A 22,959-nucleotide genomic window follows, 5' to 3' on the forward strand; every position below is an offset into this window, starting at 1 on the left:
CATGTGAAATCCCAGGCTCTCAATTCGTGACTTTTTAAGAAACTTTGCGAGGATTTTGACTCCGACCATTAAGTTATCTTATTCCGCACTGAGGTGAGATGGTTATCCCATGGAAATATGGCGTAGCGCGTGTTTGAACTGCGAGCTGAGCTTTGTGAATTCTTCGAAAACGATGGAAAACCAAAGACTGTCGATTTTGTCGCTGCTTTGAACGACCCCGACTGGGCATTGCACCCGGCTTATTTGGTCGACATTTTCTCTCAGTTAAACGCCCTGAACAAGTCTCTTCAGGGGACTGGCATGACCATCATTGACTTCATAGACAAGGTCAAGGGATTTCAGGAAAAGCTCCATTTGTGGAAGATGAACGTCGAAGCGGGAGTGGTGGTCATGTTTTCTTGCACGGCCGATATTCTTCAGAAGCGTGAAAAAAATCCCCCAAGGGAGTTCACCATACAACTGGTAAAAGATCACCTCGCTTATTTGGATGAGGAATTAAATTCCTATTTTCCGGATCTCAAGGAAATGGATCTGAAAATGATTTGCAACCCATTTCGCATGAATGCATTGGATTTGCCACCTGGAACAGGACTGCAGGAAAGCTTGATTGATCTCCAGAACGACTCCACAGCCCGAGATCAGTTTGACGAGATGAATCTTGCGGACTTCTGGTGTGGAATGTTGGGGTCTTGCCCTAAGCTAGCTGCCCTGGCTGTTCATTCGCTCATAGTATTCCCATCTACATGGCTGTGTGAAGCTGGGTTCTCGTCAGTCGTTATTCTAAAAACAAAACAAAGATCCCCACTGGATGTTGAACATGATGTTCGGTGCGCTTTATCCAAAACAAAGCCTGACATCGACCTGCTTGTGAGCAAGAAGCAGGCTCAACCATCCCATTGACTGGACATTTTACACAATCAAATAGGTACTTACTGTATCGTTCTTTTGTTCAGATCAGATTGCTCAATGTCATAGTTGTGAATTGTTAGTATTGTTTTACTCCCCATTGTCATATCTGTATCGCAAATAAACACTTTTAGGTGAATTTTGGTACAGGGGTACTCGGTGGGACCACGAACATGTGAAATGGTACTCCAGGAACCCCTGGTATAGCATGATATTTAACCTCCGCCATCGAAGATGGACGGAGGTTACTGTTTTCACCCTGTCTGTTTGTTTGTTTGTGAACAGTATTACGGAAAAACTCCTCAACGGATTTTGACGAAACTTGGTGGGGGGATTAGGTATGGTCCAAGGATCATGCCATTATATTTTGGACGTGGTCCAAAGTCCAATATAGCCGCTATGGCGGTCCCACCGTTCGTGGTCCCACCGAGTGTTCACATGTTCGTGGTCCCACCGAGTACCACTGTACCAAAATTCACCTAAAAGTGTTTATTTGCGATACAGATATGACAATGGGGAGTTAAACAATACTAACAATTCACAACTATGACATTGAGCAATCTGATCTGAACAAAAGAATGATACAGTAAGTACCTATTTGATTGTGTAAAATGTCCAGTCAATGGGATGGTTGAAAAAATATTTGAATTTTTCTTTTTGCATTTCTACATGTTTTAAGTGATTTCCACCCCCCCTAAAAAAAAATTGTTCGAGAACAAAAACCAGAAAATTTTGCAACTTCTTTTTCAAAAAAATTTCGATTTTATTTTTTTGGCATTTCTACATGCGTGTCGATCTAGTTTAGTTTATTTCAAAAATTATACTTTTATTTTTTAAATTTGAATTATGTATGGTCAAGTATATGATAAACAAATCATCACATGGTTAATCGGTGATATGGGTTTTATCTACGCGTGGCTGATATGATATCACTCGTTCTTGACTTGGTGGGGGGATTAGGTATGGTCCAAGAACCATGCCATTAGATTTTGGACTTGGTCCAAACTCCAATATGGCTGCTATGGTGGCCATTTTGAAAAAATATTTGATTCTTTTTTTTTTTTTTGCATTCCTACATGTTATAAGTGATTTCCAACCAAAAAAAAAATAAAAAATTGTTAGAGAAAAAAAAAACTTAAAGTTTTGCAACTTTTCAACAAAATTTAGATTTTTTTTTTTTTTTGCATTTATACATGTTATAAGTGATTTCCAACAAACAACATGCCAAAACTATAATTGGGGCTGATTTTGGAACTTCAGGTGGATATACCCACGTAAAATCAATTTCTATCTCAAGGAATCTAGTTATGACGAATGAATTGAGTATGTAAAAGGGAAAGTTGCAAACTATAACTCTGTGAACACTGTTGACGACAAATTGAATGAATAGGATATCAGGTTCACTTGAGTGACCTAGCAGTATTGGCGGCGGAGGTTTTGCACTCTACCGAGTGCTCCCCTTCTAGTTCAAACATGTATTTGGCCCGATATGTTCTTGTGGATCAGGCGTTGGGTGGCGGAGGTATGCGCTCTACCGAGTGCCCTTCTCGTATTCGTTAAGGAATCCTTACTATATATAATTCACGGACTGGTGTTTGTGGGTTTGTTTGTCGGGCTACAACTCCTACAGTTCTGGCCCAATTGCATCCGGACTTGCTACAGAGGATCAGCATCACCTCAATTATTGTATACCAGGGGTGTTTTTATATATTCCCGGCGATGACGCAAATTCTCCATGCAAGTGTGTATTTTGTAGCGCTGCCCCCAGGTGTTACAAGTCTCAACCATTTACAGTACAGTATTCCTGTTCCCATGTTTTCCAGTGGAGTGAGGTATTTTAAGTGAAAAGCAGTAGGTCTGTTTTTGTTGCATGCACGTAACTCGTGTTATTTATTTTTCCGACACAGAGCTGTCACTTGCCTATATACACCACTCAAAAAATAACTTTTCACCTGCTACTCAGGGAAGTGCAGGTGTTCTTGGCTAAGTCTGGGCAGCTGATTTCAAATCTGAAGTGAGAATTTAGCCAGCACGTCAGGTTTTCAAAATATGTATATGTATTAATAATACCCAGCATGCTTTATTTTTAGATACTTTATTATTGCAGATCACCACATTGTACATCCAATATCAGTGCTTCGTAATTACTTTCACGTCATATTTAGACAACAATGATTGATCTCCGTGTATAATGTGTAGTATACAAACAAGTCGCAGAAAAAGAAGTTAATAAAACATTAGAACATGGTAATCTTCAGAAGGGTGTAAACTTGATCAGGAAATCTGCCTCATTGTTAGTGATTCAGAAACAACACTTCAAGTTTACACTCTTCCTTTCAATATAGTCAGCGTAGACACTTCAGACGTGTTCGGAAGTGTGCGAGACACTTGCTCTTGCGCTTGTGTGTGGAATTGGTCTCCCGTTGTGGGAACCAACAGTAATCACCCATCATGTTTGGGTTGAACCGGCCTTGATACCAAGTTTCCATGACCGAAATGTCTTGGTGGAGCCTTTGGCCATGCTCATCGCTTCCGTCACCCAGATCAGGTGGGAAGAAATCAACATGAGAATGCAAGAAGTGCATTTTAAGAGACATCCTACAGCCCATTCGCTGATGGGCCTTCAGCATGTTGTCCACTAATTCCACACACTGTTCTGTTCTGTGGTTCCCAAGAAAGTTCTGCACAACCAACACAAAGTACAACAATTTAGTGACACCTCATCCGAGAATATTGTGTACAGTTTTGGTCATCACATCTGAGGAAGGACAGAGCTAATACCATCGAAAGGGTTCAGCGTTGGGCTACGAGATCGATTCTGGGCCGAGCTAGATTCCGCTGTGAGGAGCAGCTAAAGTTGACGGCTTTATTAACCGCCTTTTCCATGAAAAGGGAGATGGTTACGAGGGGATCTGATGGAGATGTTTACAAATGATGAAGGATACATGTAAAAGTGCAGAAGTCTTCAGCAGAATAGGCAGTGATCGGATTAGAGTCCATGACCTGAATGTTAAAAGAGAGAGTAGTTTAATGCAGGGAACGGTTGACCTAAAATGATGGTGGCAGCAGAAAGAGAAGAAAGTTTTAAATTGGAATTGCATAGGTACCAAGAATCATTGTGGATTGAGGGGTATGTACCTATGGGTCGTGGGGACTGGCAGCATTTGTAGAAAACAAAGATTATGGATCAGTCATTGGATACCTGTGAAGTGATGTCTGTGAGAGGATTTCATCAAAAGGTGAATGTGCTGTTGGTGTTTGTTCATCATTTCCTCTAACACTGTTGTCCAAGGTGGCCTTTGGTTTGGAAAGATGTGCCCAGTCTTGTCTCCACTCTCCTCTCCCATATCCCCCCTTCCTTAACCAAATAAAATTGAGTCGATAAGCTGATGTGATTAATGTGATGTTCATGGAACACATGCGCAATGGGCCAAATGACCTCCTGTGTCCAAGTTTGATGTGTATATATATATATATATATATATATATATATATATATATATATATATATATATATATATATATATATATATATATATATATATATATATATATATATATATATTGTTGTGGTTACCAGATTCGCAAACCACCATTCAGGTCCCTTAGGTGAGGTATCTCGGTAAGTACATGTGTAGTTAGGCCCGAACCCGTTGTCTAGTGGGAATACATGTCATTTATACGTGCTGCGACTCTTCAGGATAGCCGTTTTTCTTTTACTATCTTTATTTTGGACCAACCGCCATGATTACCACCACAACCACAACATCATCCACCAACCACAACGCCGCTTCACCACAACCGCCACGACCTTCACGTCACACCTCGCAACCGTAGCATCGCCACCGTTCTTGCCCCGCTGTGGGTACCGGTGTTGGACTCGTGCAGGGCGCACGTTGAACAGCGTGTACAAAATCACGGATTTTGTGCTTCAAAAACGGATCAAAAACGACACACGCCCACTTTTTGCCGTCCAATCGGTGAGCGAGGGGCGAATTGGCCCCGCCCCCAGGGCGATCGATATATGCAAATTTGTGGATCAAAAAGCCTTCACGCCCACTTTTTCTCGGGCCAATGGGGAGCGAGGTGAAAGGTCAAAGGGAGGGGGTCAAAGGCGAAGTTACGGGGGGATAAAAGGACGGTGTTCGTCAGTCAGAAAAGGAGAACGAGAACGGAGGGAGAAGGAGTCGGAACGAGAAGGAGTCGGAACGAGAAGGAGTCGGAACGAGAAGGAGTCGGAACGAGAAGGAGTCGGAACGAGAAGGAGTCGGAACGAGAAGGAGTCGGAACGAGAAGGAGTCGGAACGAGAAGGAGTCGGAACAAAAAGGAGAACGAGAACGAGAAAGGAGAACGAGAGGGAGTCGGAACGGAGGGGACGAGTGTGGAAGTCTGGAGCCCGAAGCCTGCAGTGGCTGGAGAAGCTGAAGAGAGTCGGACGAGGGGGTGCTCGCGTCGGTGCCAGGAGCTGCACGCCCGAGGGAGGCCGGCAGCGCGACCTGGCCGAGGTGGAGACGCACACCAGGGATAATAAAGATCCTCTATACCCCGAGCATCAGCAACCCCCTCCTGTTTCCCCCCGCGCTGAGATAGTGCGACCAAGGGGGCCCCGTTCCCAACCCCTACCAGACACCGTCCACGAGGCCCGCGGGTTGCGGGGCCATCGCCGCTCCGCGTCTCATCACCAGACGGGTAGGCCCGACCCGGTCTCGGCCTCAGGCCCGCCTCATTCTTGAGGATATTTCTTTTCCTTGGTTTTGGGTATGTGTTGTCGGCGCCGTCTGTGAGGTAGAATTGTATAAGTGTTGCCGTGTGCTCGGTAGTCGGTATTAGCTCTGCACTGTCTTCGCTTTTATATTTGCTTTTTGTGTAAATGGAATTGTTTTCTTTTTTTTGTGTGCATTTGGTGGAATTGTATTTGTGTGCTTCCCGTTCGTCGCGAATAAATGTGCTTTATTGTTGAACTGTTCTCCCGCTTCGCTTCGTCTTTTCCTCCATTGAACCCTCATCTTGCTTCACGTAAAGGGTTGGTAGTGGGCTGAATACGCCCGATAATTAATCGAACCGTCGAGGTCGACGATAACACCGCTCGGTTATTCTGATAGTACGGAACAGGTCGCTTAAGTGGCCCGTGTCCGAAGTCGACCTGCGGCGAGGTGCGATCGCCCGGTCTACCCTCCGCGTGGGTACTTAGGTAGGTCGAATTTGGCGAGCAACCCTATCCCACGCGGGGGCTGATTGGCTCGATCGCGGTGAGACCGAAAGGTCCACCCGTGACTGGTTCCCGGCGTTAGTCCGAGAGGGTCACGACTGGATTGTCCGTCCGGTGGGCGACGTGCCGCGATTCGAGTTACGTGGCCGTCCGCACGCCGGCGGGCACGAAAACCGCAACACTGGTGTCAGGTCGTGCGATACAAATTCATCGCCCTCCTCGCGGCACTGGTATCGGAGAACAGGAAAACGGGCTGTCCTGTCTCCGGCTAAATTCACGGGAATCGGTCCAGGGGTGAGAGAAGCGACCCCCGATTCCCTCCAAATTACGAGCGAGCAAATTAACCCTTCACGAGAAGCAAGATGGCGTCTCAAGGCGAGCGGGAGCCGGGGGTATTAGAAATGTATATGTGTAATAATGTAGAATCCATGGTCCAGGATGGAATCCCCGAGCAGGAAATGTTGATTGTGCAGGAACACGGACTCGCCCAACTGAACCCAGGGCCCGAGGTGGGTGCGGCAGCGGCCGCGGTGTATGACACCTCCCCCTCTCCACCAAGACCCTTCCCCAACCCCTGCCGAAACGGCTCACTTGAGTGCATCCGACATGGCCCAGCTATTCACCATGCTGGCACAAATGAATGCGGCAATGACAAATGAAATAAAAAACGAAATGAAAGACATGAACAAACAAATAAACGAAAAGATGGATACATTCACAAACGAAATAAAATGCATGAAAACTAAAATGGAAACAAACATGAAGGAAGAAACGAGAAAGCTACGGGGTGAGACGCAGAACATGGGCCGATGCCTGCAGGCGGGCATGAAGGCCGTGAGCAGGGAACTTAAAATGGCGACTCCACGTGTCGGAACAAACGAGCTGGAAGGGGGTGCAACGGCTGACAGGCCCGCGGTGGAGGCGGGTAAGGAAAAAGTAATTCGGGAGACAAGAGACGAGGTGAAAGTAATTGCGAGGGAGAGAAAAGAACAATTAATACGGAGAGCAAGGATGAGGTACGCGGAGATCGTGAAAGAGCAAGGAGTGAAAAACAGGGAAGGACGGGAGCGACTTAAAGAGAAAGCAAGGTTGACCTACATAAAGATAAGGGAAAGACGCCAGAAAGAAGCAGAGACCAATAAACACGATGAAGACGGGGTAAGTGACGCGCACACACACACGGAGGTAGTGGAGGATAGTGAGGTTGAGCTCGCGGAGCGTGTGGGGACCCGGTGTGAGCAGCTGGATGACCTCCTCCAGGAACGAGGGGAGGGAGTATGCCCCCTTGAGGCGAGTCACGACCAGGTGAGTTCGGTCGTGCTTTGCGAGGTTGAGGGGACGAGTGCTGTGGACAGGTGCACGGAGAGCTTGGGGGTATGGAGGCCCCGGAGACCCTTGTGGGGACACAAATCCCCAGTGTGGTTGTCCCTGTGTGTGTGGTGCAAGGTGTGAGTGCGTCCCCGTGTGTGGAAGCGACCCCGTGTGTGAGTGGTGTGGTGGCGATGGTGCCGGAGTACGTGCTTCCCAGCACGCCGTGTGTGGATGAGGCACCGTGTGAGGTGAGTACATGGTGTGTGAGTGAAACGGCCAGTATGAGTGAGGCACCGCGGGTGAGTGCCCCCGCGTGTGTGAGTGAGGGACGGTGTGTGGATGAGGCACCGTGTGTGGAAGAGGCCGTGTGTGTGAGTGAAACGGCCAGTATGAGTGAGGCACCACGTGTGAGTGGTGTGGTGGCGATGGTGCCGGAGTACGTGCTTCCCAGCACGCCGTGTGTGGATGAGGCACGGAGTGTGAGTGAGGCACCGCGGGTGAGTGCCCCCGCGTGTATGAGTGAGGGACGTTGTGTGGAAGAGACCGCGTGTGTGAGTGTCGCCGTGTGTATGAGTGAGGCACCGCGGGTGAGTGCCCCCGCGTGTGTAAGTAGTATGGTTTGTGTGAGTGGTGAGGCACCGTGCGTGAGTGAACGGCCGTGTGCAAGGTCGCTGTGTGCAAGGGAGACCGTGTGTGTGAGAGAGCGGTATGAGAGGGAGATGTCGGTTGGCATGCGGGAGCACGCAGCCGCGTCTCCCGGTGTGAATGTGATGGTGTGGACTGTGTGCGTCGTAACACGCAGGTATGCGTGTGTGGAATGGCGACGACGACGGCGACATGTGATGAAAGAAAGCCGAGTAGCGGCTGTAGTTGTTTCGGGGACCGTGCCGGGTTCACCCAGCAGTGAGCACGCGGTTCGTGCTGTGCAACGCACGAGACCACCACGTGCTCGCTTGCGAGAGTGAAGTCCCGGTCCGGAAACGCACGCGGTGGATTTGCCGATCCCGCGGACGGACAAAGTTTAGGCAGGTAAATGGATTTGGACCGGACGGGTTCTCCACGCGATCGTGTGTGTTCAGCTCCAACAGGCAAAGCACATGTGTTCGCGTGGGAAACCCCTCGAGACGTGGGGCTTGTGTTTTTTTTTGCGCACGGTGACGTCATGGCTGCACGTGTGGTTGGAATCCGGCAGGAGGGGTATCTCTGCCGGATGGTCCCGTCCAAGGAGGGACGAGGAACACGTGCAGCTGCATGACATCACGGCCAGGTGCAAAGTGCGCGAGCTCTGAGTTGCCGCGCAGGTGCTGCGCATGAAAAAAAAAAAAAGACAGCAAGCCTCACTTTCGGGTGTACAGGATTCCTGGGCAAGGGGTGGAAGACCCCCTTACCTGGGCACAGGATGAAAACTAGTTAGGGGGAAGGGTTAGCTTAGTTAGACCGACTCCATGGGGCAGGGGTAAGTCCTCATGGAGTCCGTGGAATGGATTAGGTAGAGGGATTTAGTGAGCTTTAGGTTGGGAAATAAAATGGGATTATTTTGGAGACAGAGACAGACTTTGGATGTGTAGAGGGGACGTAGTTTAGCTACGTAGGTTAAAAGGAACGTGCTGTAGTTTAAGGGACGACGTGGGAGCACGAGTTAGTTAGGGGATGCAGTTAGAAGGATGGCAGAGTTCAGCGGTGTGTGTATTGAAGAGTTGTGAGGCGAGTACATGATGAGTGAGTGAGGCCAGCGGGTCTGTGTGAATGGAGCGAATGGGGAATGCATGGTGCGATGAGTGATTGGGGGGAGGAGTGACTCCCGCCCAAGGGACCCCGGGGTCAGTGTAGAGTGAGTTAGGGGGTTAGTCAAATTGAAAAATGGAGGTCGTTTTGTTGTTGGTGGGAAAGTAGGCTCGAGACCCATTTGGAGGGGTGCAGGAGCCCTGTTGACGGGCTTGGGAGCGTGGCTGCGAAAGGTGAGTATCGCTGAGAGGGTACCCCGGGCACCAGGCTAGTCGGCCGCGGTAGGCCAAGGGCCCATGGGGGGCCGGGATAGAGTAGTGGGCACGGGTGCGCCTGCTTGGTGCGGGGGCCCGGGGCGCCATTAGCCGCGTGGGCAGTGTTGTGGGCACGGGTGACCCTCAGAAAGGGGCCCGGGAGGCCGGCCTGCCACGTGTGCGTTTCAGGGGAGGTGCCATGGGGGGCACTCCCCGGTGTGAGGGAGCTGGTAGGCTCGGAGGCAGTGTAGTGCCCGGGGGTGCCATAGCGGGAGAATCGGCAGAGGGTCGTGCCTGCCAAAGGGAGCCACGTGTCCCAGCCAGGAGACCGTGTGAGGGCACGGAGAGAAAATTGGGGGGCGAGGCCCGAAATTGTGAGGACACCAACACAGGCGACGGGAATCTGGGTTGTTAGAACCAATAGTTTAAGCGAGAGGCGCTTGTTGAAAGCCCCGGGGTAGTTTAACAGTTAAATGGTTAGGGTAGATTAGGAGATGTACCCCTCCGCACCATCCATCCCCTCGCTGTCGTTGTGGGCCGCTGGACCCACTTGGGTTATAGATCGCCGAACTCTGGGGAGGCCATTCTGAGGCTTCGTTGGGCCTCGACACAGGACGTTAGCTCTCCCTTATTCCCCTCCGGGAAGGGAACGTAGGGGTTGGGAGTAGGCTAGGTGACAGGATAGGTTAGCCGAACAAGGACGATAAAGGGGGTTAGGGGACGATTTATAGTGGGGAAGTAAAAATAAAAACGACAAAAAAAATAAGTTGGGGCTAAATTGGGGTTTGACAAATTAAGGGAGTGGGTATGTACAGTGACAGGCAAAGGCGATAGGTTGGGAGGGAGACAGGTAGGTAGGTCCGAGCCCGCCTTCCAAGTGGCCAGCACCACCGCACTCCCTCCACCAACCTCCACTGAACGGCAAGAGCTGGCCAACTTCATCGGCTGGCCGTGTTTTGCTTCAAGGCGGAGGCCGGCCAACTTCGTCTGCAGCTGCTGTGCTGCAAGGCCTGTGCCGGCTGGATCGTCTGCCGGCTGGCTGTTTTTCTGCAAGGCCTGTGCCGGCCAGTTCATCTGCTGGCCGTGTTTTGCGTCAAGGCCTGTGCCGGCCAGTTCATCTGCCGGCTGTGTTTGCCTGCAGCAGCCTTCTTCTGCGGGCTGTGTTTGCCTGCTGCCTTTGCCATGCCATGCCCACTGCCCACGTTCACCAGCCCCGTTCAATTTTTGCTTTGCCCCCCCTGTTCATTTCCATGTGCGCCAGGATCAAGGCAACAGTTTGCAAGCTGCGAGAACTGCCCTGTTGGCAGCTACAACACGGGCCTGCAGTGGCGGCCCGTGCACCATGTTTGTGTCCATGCATCCATTCGTTGTGCTCATTGCGTGTGCCACTTGAGCTGGCACGGAGACTGCGTTTGTGCAGCCCAAGCACCGTTGTGGTTCACTGAGTTCAGTTCAAAAGGGAAGGCCTTGGACTGCGTGTGAGCAGCCAGCCACGTTCCCTGTCACCTGCATTGTCTTGAGCCAGAGACTGCATGCGGGCAGCCTGGCTCCCTGCTAACTGCTTTCTTTTTGCAGAGTTCAATGATCCTGGGCCATGGTTTAGTGTAAAATTTGTAAGTTAAGGTTAAGATGTACTGTAAATATGAGTGCGCCCCCGGCATGTCTGTCTAGCGCCGGCAATTTTATTTAAGTCGTCCGTGTGAGTGAGTTTGTTTAGATAGTTACGCAGCCCTCAGGTTATTTATTTTGGGGACACGAATACCATGAATGTCGCACTCAGGGATCCGTAGGTAAAATGTACTAGGGGAAAACTACACATGATGGCACACGAAAATTTGACGACTCGGGACGAGTCTGTAAAAAGGGAAGGGGGTAGTGTTGTGGTTACCAGATTCGCAAACCACCATTCAGGTCCCTTAGGTGAGGTATCTCGGTAAGTACATGTGAAGTTAGGCCCGAACCCGTTGTCTAGTGGGAATACATGTCATTTATACGTGCTGCGACTCTTCAGGATAGCCGTTTTTCTTTTACTATCTTTATTTTGGACCAACCGCCATGATTACCACCACAACCACAACATCAACCACCAACCACAACGCCGCTTCACCACAACCGCCACGACCTTCACGTCACACCTCGCAACCGTAGCATCGCCACCGTTCTTGCCCCGCTGTGGGTACCGGTGTTGGACTCGTGCAGGGCGCACGTTGAACAGCGTGTACAAAATCACGGATTTTGTGCTTCAAAAACGGATCAAAAACGACACACGCCCACTTTTTGCCGTCCAATCGGTGAGCGAGGGGCGAATTGGCCCCGCCCCCAGGGCGATCGATATATGCAAATTTGTGGATCAAAAAGCCTTCACGCCCACTTTTTCTCGGGCCAATGGGGAGCGAGGTGAAAGGTCAAAGGGAGGGGGTCAAAGGCGAAGTTACGGGGGGATAAAAGGACGGTGTTCGTCAGTCAGAAAAGGAGAACGAGAACGGAGGGAGAACGAGAACGAGAAGGAGTCGGAACGAGAAGGAGTCGGAACAAAAAGGAGAACGAGAACGAGAAAGGAGAACGAGAACGAGAGGGAGTCGGAACGGAGGGGACGAGTGTGGAAGTCTGGAGCCCGAAGCCTGCAGTGGCTGGAGAAGCTGAAGAGAGTCGGACGAGGGGGTGCTCGCGTCGGTGCCAGGAGCTGCACGCCCGAGGGAGGCCGGCAGCGCGACCTGGCCGAGGTGGAGACACACACCAGGGATAATAAAGATCCTCTATACCCCGAGCATCAGCAACCCCCTCCTGTTTCCCCCCCGCGCTGAGATAGTGCGACCAAGGGGGCCCCGTTCCCACCCCCTACCAGACACCGTCCACGAGGCCCGCGGGTTGCGGGGCCATCGCCGCTCCGCGTCTCATCACCAGACGGGTAGGCCCGACCCGGTCTCGGCCTCAGGCCCGCCTCATTCTTGAGGATATTTCTTTTCCTTGGTTTTGGGTATGTGTTGTCGGCGCCGTCTGTGAGGTAGAATTGTATAAGTGTTGCCGTGTGCTCGGTAGTCGGTATTAGCTCTGCACTGTGTCTTCGCTTTTATATTTGCTTTTTGTGTAAATGGAATTGTGTTTTCTTTTTTTTGTGTGCATTTGGTGGAATTGTATTTGTGTGCTTCCCGTTCGTCGCGAATAAATGTGCTTTATTGTTGAACTGTTCTCCCGCTTCGCTTCGTCTTTTCCTCCATTGAACCCTCATCTTGCTTCACGTAAAGGGTTGGTAGTGGGCTGAATACGCCCGATAATTAATCGAACCGTCGAGGTCGACGATAACACCGCTCGGTTATTCTGATAGTACGGAACGGGTCGCTTAAGTGGCCCGTGTCCGAAGTCGACCTGCGGCGAGGTGCGATCGCCCGGTCTACCCTCCGCGTGGGTACTTAGGTAGGTCGAATTTGGCGAGCAACCCTATCCCACGCGGGGCTGATTGGCTCGATCGCGGTGAGACCGAAAGGTCCACCCGTGACTGGTTCCCGGCGTTAGTCCGAGAGGGTCACGACTGGATTGTCCGTCCGGTGGGCGACGTGCCGCGATTCGAGTTACGTGGCCGTCCGCACGCCGGCGGGCGCGAAAACCGCAACAATATATATATATATATATATATATATATATATATATATATATATATATATATATATATATATATATATATATATATATATATATATATATATACATATATATATATATATATATATATATATATATCCTGGTGTGTAGTGCTTTATTGAGCCATCTGGATTGTTTTGTTTCACAGAATTGAAGGTGTGCTTGATTATTGGCTGCTCTTGGAGCACCCTTATTCTGGACATTTCTGTCTGTCTGTCCGTGAAACTTTGGTCAAGCCTAGGGGCTAAACCACTCAACCGATTCCAATGAAATTTGGTAGGTAGGAACAATATTTCTGGGAATCATGTGCTTTCGAATATGGGACCCCGGGCCCAAGCAACGGCCCTTTAAATTGGTCAAAAAAAATCGAAGCATAGAGTTCTGTGCGCAATCTATCTCGCTCCCTTCATGCCAATTTCCAGCCCTAACAAAAAACATTTGCAGGAGGAGATAGGTTTTGGGCGAGTACATGTCGAACATTTCAGAAACGGTTCATTGCTAATATCTCTAAGAGAAAGGGTCTGCTTTTGATGAAACTTGGGTGAAATGTGTACAATGTGGCTGGCATGTACACAAAAATGAATGGTTATTATGCACACCTCCGTTGCTTAGCAACAGCTAAAATACTTTATCGTACATCGTACACTTATTGTGGACTGTACAAAAAAATCAATACCTCCGAAACTGGATTTCCGAGGGACCTGTTTTTTTTTTTTATGTGCCCAAGGGGAATGCAGCAATGCCAACCCTCCCGATTTCATCGGGAGGCTTCCGAAAATTCACCCAAACTCCCGCCCTTACGATCACTATCCTTATCCTCCCGAAATTTTGATATTTTTGCACTGTTCACTAATCAGAATGTACTAGTATGAGAATTGAATGAAAAGCATCGTCTGCTACGTATAGCATGTGGTAACTCCATAACGTTCGCTGCTACCAAATTGTACGTAAAAAAATTGCAAATTCAAATGAGGAGCAGCGAAACATTGGGTCTGGATCTCGCTTATGCGATCATGCACTGAGATTTAGTGCATGCGGTATGTGTGCAATACAGTGCATGCGGTATGTATGCACAGTGTATATGCATGCGATACGCTCACTGCATGCAGCTGGGCCCCGTACCAGCCCGGCGGTCGCGACCACCGTGCGGTGTTTAACAGCCGCTAGAGTTCTACGAGTCGCGCTGCAGCTGTGGAACATCGACTTCGAAGTTACCGATGCTTCAAGCCCTCGATGTTGATTACGAAATGGCAGAAAAGAAGCTTACGAAGACCAAGAAATGGTCTCAGAAGTACAAGACCGAATATAGTCTCCAATACCCGTGTATTCGAAAGTCTGAAAGAGGAATTCATCATGCGTATTGTACAGTATTATATGCAGCGTTGATATTTCAGTTGAGCACGGAGGTCGCGATGATATTCGGAAGCACGTTGGAAGCAAACGGCACACAGACATTGCAAAGGAGAGATCTTCGAGCACGAGTACCGGTACACTTCTGAATTATTTCACCAAACAAGGGACAAGCGAGGAAGAGGATGTTACCCGAGCGGAACTTCTCTTTAGTGTATTTATTGTGGAACATAACTTGCATGCTCAGGTGCTGGATGTTAAGCTACACCAAGAAGTGGGGTTTGACTGTGTGGAGTTTTTCATCAAGAAATTCCCCTGTCTGTTCAGTGGCAGTGATAGTGACATAGACAGTCTTGAGAGTGAATTCGCTCACTACCAGGCAGACGCCTCCATAGCTACAATTGCTACTGAGACAGTGAGAGTGGATGAGCAGTGGCATCGGATTTCACAGCTCACAGATCCCTGCACTGGTGCCAAGAAGTATCCTAATTTGAGCAAAGTGATGAAGGGAATCTTGGTCATTCCTCATTCGAACGCATCATGTGAGCGGGCACTCAGTCTTGTACGGAAGAATCATACTGAATTTCGTCCCAATTTGAGTGTCAAAACCCTGGAAGCTCTCTTAATTGAAAAACTAGCTCATAGCACCCCTTGCTACCAGAGAGAATACAGCAAAGACATAATCAGAAGGGCTAAAAGAGCCACACAGCTGTCACTCAGCAAAGCTGCCATGGAAAAAGCAAGCAGCAGTAGTACCAGCCAGTAAGGTAAGAAAAATATTGCTTCTTTTGTGCTTTTTGTTAATCTTTGATTGTCCCCTAACTTACTAATATTAACATACATGTAACATTAAAAAGTGCACAATTTTCCCCTTTTTTTGTTCAAAAAGTGGGAATTCTTAACATGTTAAATGCCCCAAAATAGGGCTCAGAGGGCACTAGAGAGCGTCTAGAACCCCAGAGCTTCCAGGGCCCTAAGGCGGGCCCTGGACCCCGCCGCAAGGGTCGAGCGCTCCGCGCTCGAGATGTGCGCTTAGCGCACATTATTTGGTGTCGGTTGCAAATCCTCCCTAATTCTGATTTCCAAAAGTTGGCATCTCTGGGAATGTCTTACAGCATCATATGAAAAAAAAAAACTTTAGCGAAGAGATAAATGAAATAACCAGGGCTGCCATTTGTTAGAGTCTCTTTGGAAACATGCCTGAAATTTCACAAGGCGGGTTTCTGGGCGCAAACTAAGAGGGCTGTGATAATCATATTTATTGTGCTAAATTGATTGATAGCATGTACATGAATATCGGCTCGTCGCGTCGGCCAGCCTTCTATCGAGAGCGAGCAGCCATGCTGCCTACCGGCTTGTTTAATTTACTTTTCTTTTTCCAAATCTGTTCTCCTGGAGATGAGCCATCCAGTCACATTTGATCGTTACCGCCCAGTGTGTCGTCGTTTGTTTTGCAATCTCGGGAACAATGTTGATGTTTCCGATACAGATTTACAAGCTGAGTATTTTTATGGCTATTAATGCTCAAAATATTTTGACAATGTCCACGCACCGATTTGTTCTTTCTCCATTTTTCTTGACTCCAGGTTTCATTGCTGCCCCGTTTCTCCTGTTTAACAGCGATGTCCTCAACTGATAATGTGTTTGATTGTGAAAGTGAAAATGAGTAAGTATTAAATTCAATGTCAGATCGCACAATGTGCATTGGTAATTCAGCATCGCATACTGGTTATCCCTCTGCTTAAAAAACGGGGATATTGTAATCGGCTCGGTCTCTCCGTTTATCCGTCACGCTATCTTCTCCTAAATGGTAGTGCAGAAATTCACCAAACTTGGCAGTTATGATCACCACATTGCAAGAAGGTACAAGAGCGATATAATTTTTCCCTGTCCTCCTGGAGTGGGGTCAAAAGGTCAAATCACAAAAATTTTGTTTTGGGCACATTTATGAACATTATTTAAAAATTAAGCTTTGTCTTTTTGCTCCAGTTATAATTGCTTTCCTAATAACCATACCTGCATTAGTTTAGTATGCCTAGTGTTTGCTTAATGTTTAGGGTGGTAGCTTGAGATCCTAGGATCCTGAGTTCAAATCCCCCTTGGTTGTTGAGTTAATACCAGGTGGGGTTGACTCTGCCTGTCTTGACCCGCAGCCCAGAGGGTTTTGATCATACGAACGAGGTACCAATATCCGAGTACAGGGGGTTTTAGGGAGTAACCTGACGTATGCAGATATGGATTTCTGCCACGCACCACCCGCTGCGTGTGGCCCCTGGGGACCCTCAAAGTGGCCCTTTAAAATGGGCCAGATCAAACATTGGAGGTACCAGTTAAAACCAGGTTTAAATGAACAAGTACATCCCCCAGAGTGTAGAATGGGCCATGCAAGAAAAATTGTCTTCTGCATAAGGGTCACCAGAAGCCCAAAAAGGGTCCAAAAATTTGGACTAGATCAAACATTGGAGGTACCAGATAAAACCCAGTTTAAATGAACAAGGACATATCCCAGAGTGTAGAATGACCCATGCAAGAAACTTTGTCTGCTGCGTTGACCCTACCAGAAACCCCTTAAGTTGGCCCTTTCGAAGAACTTGAGCTTGATCAAACATTGGCGGTACCACTTAAAACCAGGTTTAAATGAACAAGTACACTCCACCGAGTATAGAATGCCCCATGCCAGACAAATTGTCCACTGCGTTGGCCCTACCACACACCCCAAATGTTGGCCTTTTGGGGGACTATATGGAGGTCAAGAGTAAAGGCCCTGAACTGTATTGTAGGTTGGTAAAAATAATGACAAAACCCCTACCTTTTGTTATTGTATTCTTTATTGTAATAAAAATCCACATGCAAAAGGTTAACCTTTATGTCGGCTAGGGAGCCAGACTAGTACCACAAAAGCCTCGTAGCGTGGTGGGTTAGTCGGTTGACCCACAATCCAGAGGTCCGGGTTCAAATCCCAGCGGTGGCATGCAGGGTGTCTTTCCCATCGATGGTTTCCATGTTCACATCATAGTTATCCCATGCCGGCCCTGTGCCACGGTTGGGATTTAGTTTGGAGCCGGTTAAAGTCCCCAGTCCTAACTCAAGCACTATGTGCTTCCAAGGCTGCACTGAACCCCTTGATACATGATAAACTGCATCTGATGACATAGCCATTATCTTTCTCTGAACAGTTTCTCTGTTATCATTACCAGAATGCTCATGAAGGCCACAAAGGAGTGTTCTGTAAAACAGCAACACTTCTGGGAGATCAGGTGAACATGCCTTGAGTGTCTCAACAGATGTTGGAGTCGGTGTTTTCCACTTGGGCATCGCCTGTATTTGAGCGCGAAGATTAAGTGCTGCAGTGCGTATCATGTGGAGGTGCTTCTCATCATCATCACGTTGGCTTGCTCTTGCATCATCATCAGACATACCAGAACTGTATATGAAATTTCCCTTCCTATGGTCGTAAACGGATGTGGCAATTTTCTCCCCGAATTTGTCTTTGATTTTGTTCATCAAAGCCTGTACCGCGTAACCTTTTATACTGTCTACTGTCCCTCCTGCACTGAGATATTATACTTTATAGAGTTCAAGAATTGAAGTTGCAAGCATTGCCCGACGATTCCCAATCACCTCTGTCTCGATTAGTGCCGAAATAGTGTTGAATGTCTTGAAATTCAACTGCCTGTTTGAAACGTCTGCATTTTTTGGTACAGCCCCCTCAGCCTCCTTGAAATATTCACGACGGCATGACTTGTGGTACTGAGCTTCTTTTGCAATCATATCAATCCCACTTCTAACTAAAGCTTTGACCCGCTCATTGCTACTTCTTGGAGCTGCTGCAAATATGGCATCACACCCGTCTTTTGTAAGGCACTCTGTCAACGGCTCCACCTTCTGGTTTATGGTCTTCTACAATACAAGACAGAAGATGCATGAGCCCCTCAACAAACCCTTTGTCTCAGATGGCGGCAGCACGTTCTACACCATCTACACTACACCTTCTGCATCGTGTCTCGGGTTTTTTTAGAGAGAGGTTCGCTCTCGGAAGTTGATGACAGTCTTTTCACAGCAGTGTAATTTTTGTGACATTTAGTATTCTACACTGCATTACCCTTCTCTTGCTGCAGATTAAATTCTGTTGTAATATCTCTGTATCAATCAGACTTGAGTGAAAGTCTGCATTCAGCTGCTCTCTTGAATGAAGCCCACGTTCTGTCATTGAACACTTTCAGTGGGTCACCGTGGCTTTTTGACTTGCAAATGATACAGACCTGATGAGATGCTTCACGACTAACATGGTTGCCATCACTGCCCGGGGTAGGCCTGTCTGTTACCGAAAACAGAATGAAAACATTAGTAGGCAGCTACATCTACAGCAATTTTTGTGGTTGAATTTTAAAGGAAATGAATAAGCCAAGTCTACTTGCAAAATGATACAGACCTGATGAGATGCTTCACGGCTAGCATGGTTGCCATCACTGCCCAGGGTAGGCCTGTCTGTTACCTAAAACAGAATGAAAACATAAGTCCTGAGCAGAGCAAACATTTCTGATGTGAAGGATGTACGTGTCTGCTACAATATTTCAATGCCTTTTCAGTCTATTACAACTACGCCTGGGTTAGCGGGATCGATTCATTCATACAAGTGAACCAACTTGGTGGCATCCATCTTGGGACATACCTGGAGTGGTACAACATCGAAATGCTCATGATCCATTCTTGTCAGATCTGCACATGCCCTCTGAAAGAAATATAAACAATAAAAAAACCATCAAGCATCTCGTATGTTCCAGTAACAGATAACAGTGGATGACCTGAATCTCATAGCACGCAGGCATAGCGCCAGCCATGGGACTATAGTCCGTTTCTTGTTCTGACTCACAGGAGACAGCTTGCATTAGCAATGAAAATGGTCGATTCTGACGTTTGAAACGCATTCCGACGGTGATGAATTGATAGAGGTATAGGATTGGTCTGTTTCTACCCAACAGTTTGTACGGTGTCCACACCACACCTAACCACACCTCACCCCACACACCCCCATAGTGTTCATGTGTGGATGTTAAAAGCGACTCGCGTGAATGTACGGTGTCTACACCACACACCACCCCCTACACACACCCACCCCACACATCCACACCCACCCTACTCCACACACCGAGTGTTTATGTGTGGATGTTAAAAGCAACTGACGTGAATGTATGGTGTCCACACCCCCCCCAACACCCAACCCCCCACACACACCCCTACGCCCCCCCCTGGATGAAGAACAATGGATGAAGAAAATACTCACCCAGATGACCTGTACTCATGCTACAGTTGCTGTCAGCTGCCCGTGTGTGAGTGACCCAAAAAGCGAAAGTCGTTTCATGTCCCGGCTGCTCGACGTGGACGCTCCCGTTAGCCTCACACAGGTAGACAAGCGTATGCGCGCTACATGCATGCATATGCCTGGTACGTGACTCGAGGCTACTGGGGAGTGGGGGGGGAGTTAGGGCATGAGCTAAGAGGCCGCGGCCGTCCGATGCGCCAAAACAATAAAAAATTGCAAAATATTTTGGAATTTTGGGCGCCTCATTCATTATTGGGGAGAGGGGTGGCAGCGCCATTCTATACGCGGTGAAATACTTTTTAATTTAAACCTTATGTTTGATCTTGCTCAAATTCTTCGAAAGGGCCAACTTCAGGGGCTTCTGTTGGCCCTGATGCAGCGGACAAAGTTTCTTGCATGGGTCATTCTACACTCTGGGTTATGTCCTAGTTCATTTAAACTTTGTTTTATCTGGGACCTCCAATGCTTGAGCTAGCTCAAATTCTTCGAAAGGGCCAACTTAAGGGGCTTCTGGCGACCCTTATGCAGCGGAAAAAGTTTCTTGCATGGGCCATTCTACACTCCGGGGGATGTACTTGTTCATTTAAACCTGGTTTTAAGTGGTACCTCCAATGTTTGATCGAGCCCAAATTTTGGGACCCTTTTTTTGGGCTTCTGGCGGCCCTTATGCATCAGACAATTTTTCTTGCATGGGCCATTCTACACTCTGGGGGATCTACTTGTTCATTTAAACCTGGTTTTAACTGGTACCTCCAATGTTTGATCTAGCCCATTTTGAGGGTCCCCAAGGGCCACACGCAGTGGGTGGTACCTGGCAGAAATCCATATCTGCATATGTCAGGTTACTCCCTAAAACCCTGTGTACTCAGATATTGGTACCTCGTTCATATGATCAAAACCCTCTGGGCTGCTGGTATAGTCATCCTTCTGAGGTTGGCAAAATGAGTGCCAGCATGTTGGTGACATTTTGTGTCAGAGTGGCGACCCGTCCAGGATTATGCCCAACAGTAAAGGAGACTGCTTAGGCAGCACCAACGCTCTGCACAGTCTGGTCCCAATGTGTGGATGGATTTGTCTCGTTTGCCTTTGTTGCACCTGTTTGGTAATATTGGCTTTGGCACGAACCGCCATCAGATTAATGGATTTGATAGATGCAGGAGAGATTGTTTTTTTTCCCCTGAATATGCTCTTTGCTTTTTGTTAAATTTTTTGTTTTTAAAAAAAATAACATGCTGACTGATTTCCATGCAGCGTTCATTTGTTAGAACATTTGACAATGACTGAATTTTATTTTATTGTATTTTATTACCTTTCCAGGCCTCGGATCGCCAAGAAAAGGCGTTCTTCGGTGAGTTTTGATAGACTGCCAATGGTTATGAAATTCAACTTATCTTTTAATGTTGTGACCAGAGGTACAATTGACTATCCAGAAGGCAGTATGTTCTGCAGTCTCGACGGTCCAAGTGGCGTTGCTGTGACTCGATCATAAGGATTGCCGGGCGTGAACCCTCACAATAGTGACTGAAATTTTTTATAAGCCCAACGGTTTACCATGCATGTGCGTGCAAAATGTACAACGGAGACTGCTCATTTGCAGAAATAACTTTTATTTCACCACTGTTCATGTATTTACAGAAATTTTACAATCTCTATAAATCGGATTCTAGCTCTTTGTGCTCTGTCGGTGCTCCGACCCTCCTGAGAACCCCAGGATACACTTCTTCCAGGAACCCCTTCCTGATTAGGCTTCCAAAATTCAGGCTGACTGCACACCTCAACTCGTATTCCTCACTTCTGTCTAAGAAACCACCTTCCAGAGGCTATTCTGCCTCTCTCTTCCCTGCACAAACTTCAAGCAAGCATTACATTTCCATCTCATGCCATTCCCCATCCTACCCCACAATCTTTATGACTCCCATTAACCATTTTTAACCCAACCCTCTTACTTGCAGGCTTTAATCATCACAACTGCTCAACTTCATAAAACAGAACATAAATTAATGTTGTTGTTGGAGTACCTGTTGAAAGTGACAAATTGGTTCCTTGGTAGTGTTTCCATCTCAACCCCTGACTCATGATGTTGGGAGTTCGGGTTTACAGTAGGTTGCAAATGTATCCACCCCCCACTCCCCTCCAAATTTTTCACATTTTGATGCCACCTGAGCTTATTTAATGATGCGTTCAAATAAAACTTAATAAATAGTCTTCACAAGCTTCTTCAAAGTGATAAAGCTAAAAAAATGCCGATAAAATGTGAATAAGTTGGATTAACAGAGAAAATCGGATGATTCTCAATTGCACAACTACGCAAACCCTTTGCCAAATGAACCCTAAATCATTTTTTTTGAAACGTTAAAAAACAAGTGTAATAGTTTTCACTTGTATGTAATCGGTGGTTTAACTTATAAATTAAGGTCAGTTCAGGTATGGGAGCATGTGCCGGAGCAGCACATTGCTGCGTTCACTTTCTGCTAGTACTCCAAGGGCCTCTGTTTGCCCATTCCCCAGGGACATGGCTGGCCCATCCCTATCACCTTGAGATGCTGATCTACCTGCTGCAACCATGAGGCACGTGGTCAACCCATTGGCCTTATCCACTCACAAGGCTCCCTCGCTGAGAGAATCTGGTGAGCAGGATCAGCGTCAGGAAAATCAGCCACATGTCCGTACAGCCGCAGCTGATGCTCACAGACTATACAAGTAATAAATCTCATCTGAGTCTCTCTCAGCAACCACTCGTTGGACACAGTCTGACGAGCGATAGCCAAGGCTTATGAGAATTTGAGAATGAGAATACCAGAATTTACCTGGTACCAAAGAAGTTAAGTCTCCATCTCAGATCCCTGGTCAGAGTCCAAGTCTCGCATCTGGAAGCACCAAGGACCTGAAGACTCAGACTTTCGTTGTCCTACACAGGTACCGACAGTGCCACACCTCATGATCCAGGGAATCCATGACTCCCAGGCCTGACCGACTGACCCAGACCTCTATTGAGCTCTGGCTCACAGCCAGCGGAGACATGAATATCACTGCCAAGGTAAGTGAATCTCTCCGTGACTTCAACATCCTCACCTCAAATAGATACAGACAAGATTGCAGCATCCAAGATGTTGATGAAAGCCCAGATCTTAGTTTTGACCCAAGAAACCCATAATCCCAGTGGAGGGAGAAAGTAGTTGGAGATGGGCGAACAAGGGATGCAGGTAACGATGAGTGGTAAGGGAGAATGCAAAGGGTGGAC

The 22,959-nt window shown here is 47.8% G+C and overlaps 1 protein-coding gene and 1 pseudogene across 2 annotated transcripts in view; one reads left to right on the plus strand and one right to left on the minus strand.

Annotated features, from left to right (window-relative positions):
* KNL1 (kinetochore scaffold 1) overlaps positions 1 to 22,959 on the plus strand; it is a 126,249-nt gene that overhangs the window by 3,177 nt on the left and 100,113 nt on the right. The window contains 2 exon segments of the mRNA XM_085895882.1: positions 15,982 to 16,061; positions 21,036 to 21,066. Coding sequence (XP_085752008.1) covers positions 16,018 to 16,061; positions 21,036 to 21,066 — 75 coding nt within the window. The 5' untranslated portion in view covers positions 15,982 to 16,017.
* On the minus strand, positions 17,086 to 19,323 carry LOC147020500 (uncharacterized; annotated as a pseudogene). Its single transcript, XR_015061995.1, has 4 exons — positions 19,201 to 19,323; positions 19,068 to 19,127; positions 18,828 to 18,890; positions 17,086 to 18,343 (listed from the first exon to the last, which is right to left on the minus strand). The product of XR_015061995.1 is annotated as an uncharacterized LOC147020500 (transcript).

Source organism: Eptatretus burgeri, chromosome 9 (genome assembly GCF_056783735.1).
Source record: "Eptatretus burgeri isolate ZD-2024b chromosome 9, Ebu_testis_v1, whole genome shotgun sequence".
Lineage (NCBI taxonomy): Eukaryota > Metazoa > Chordata > Myxini > Myxiniformes > Myxinidae > Eptatretus > Eptatretus burgeri.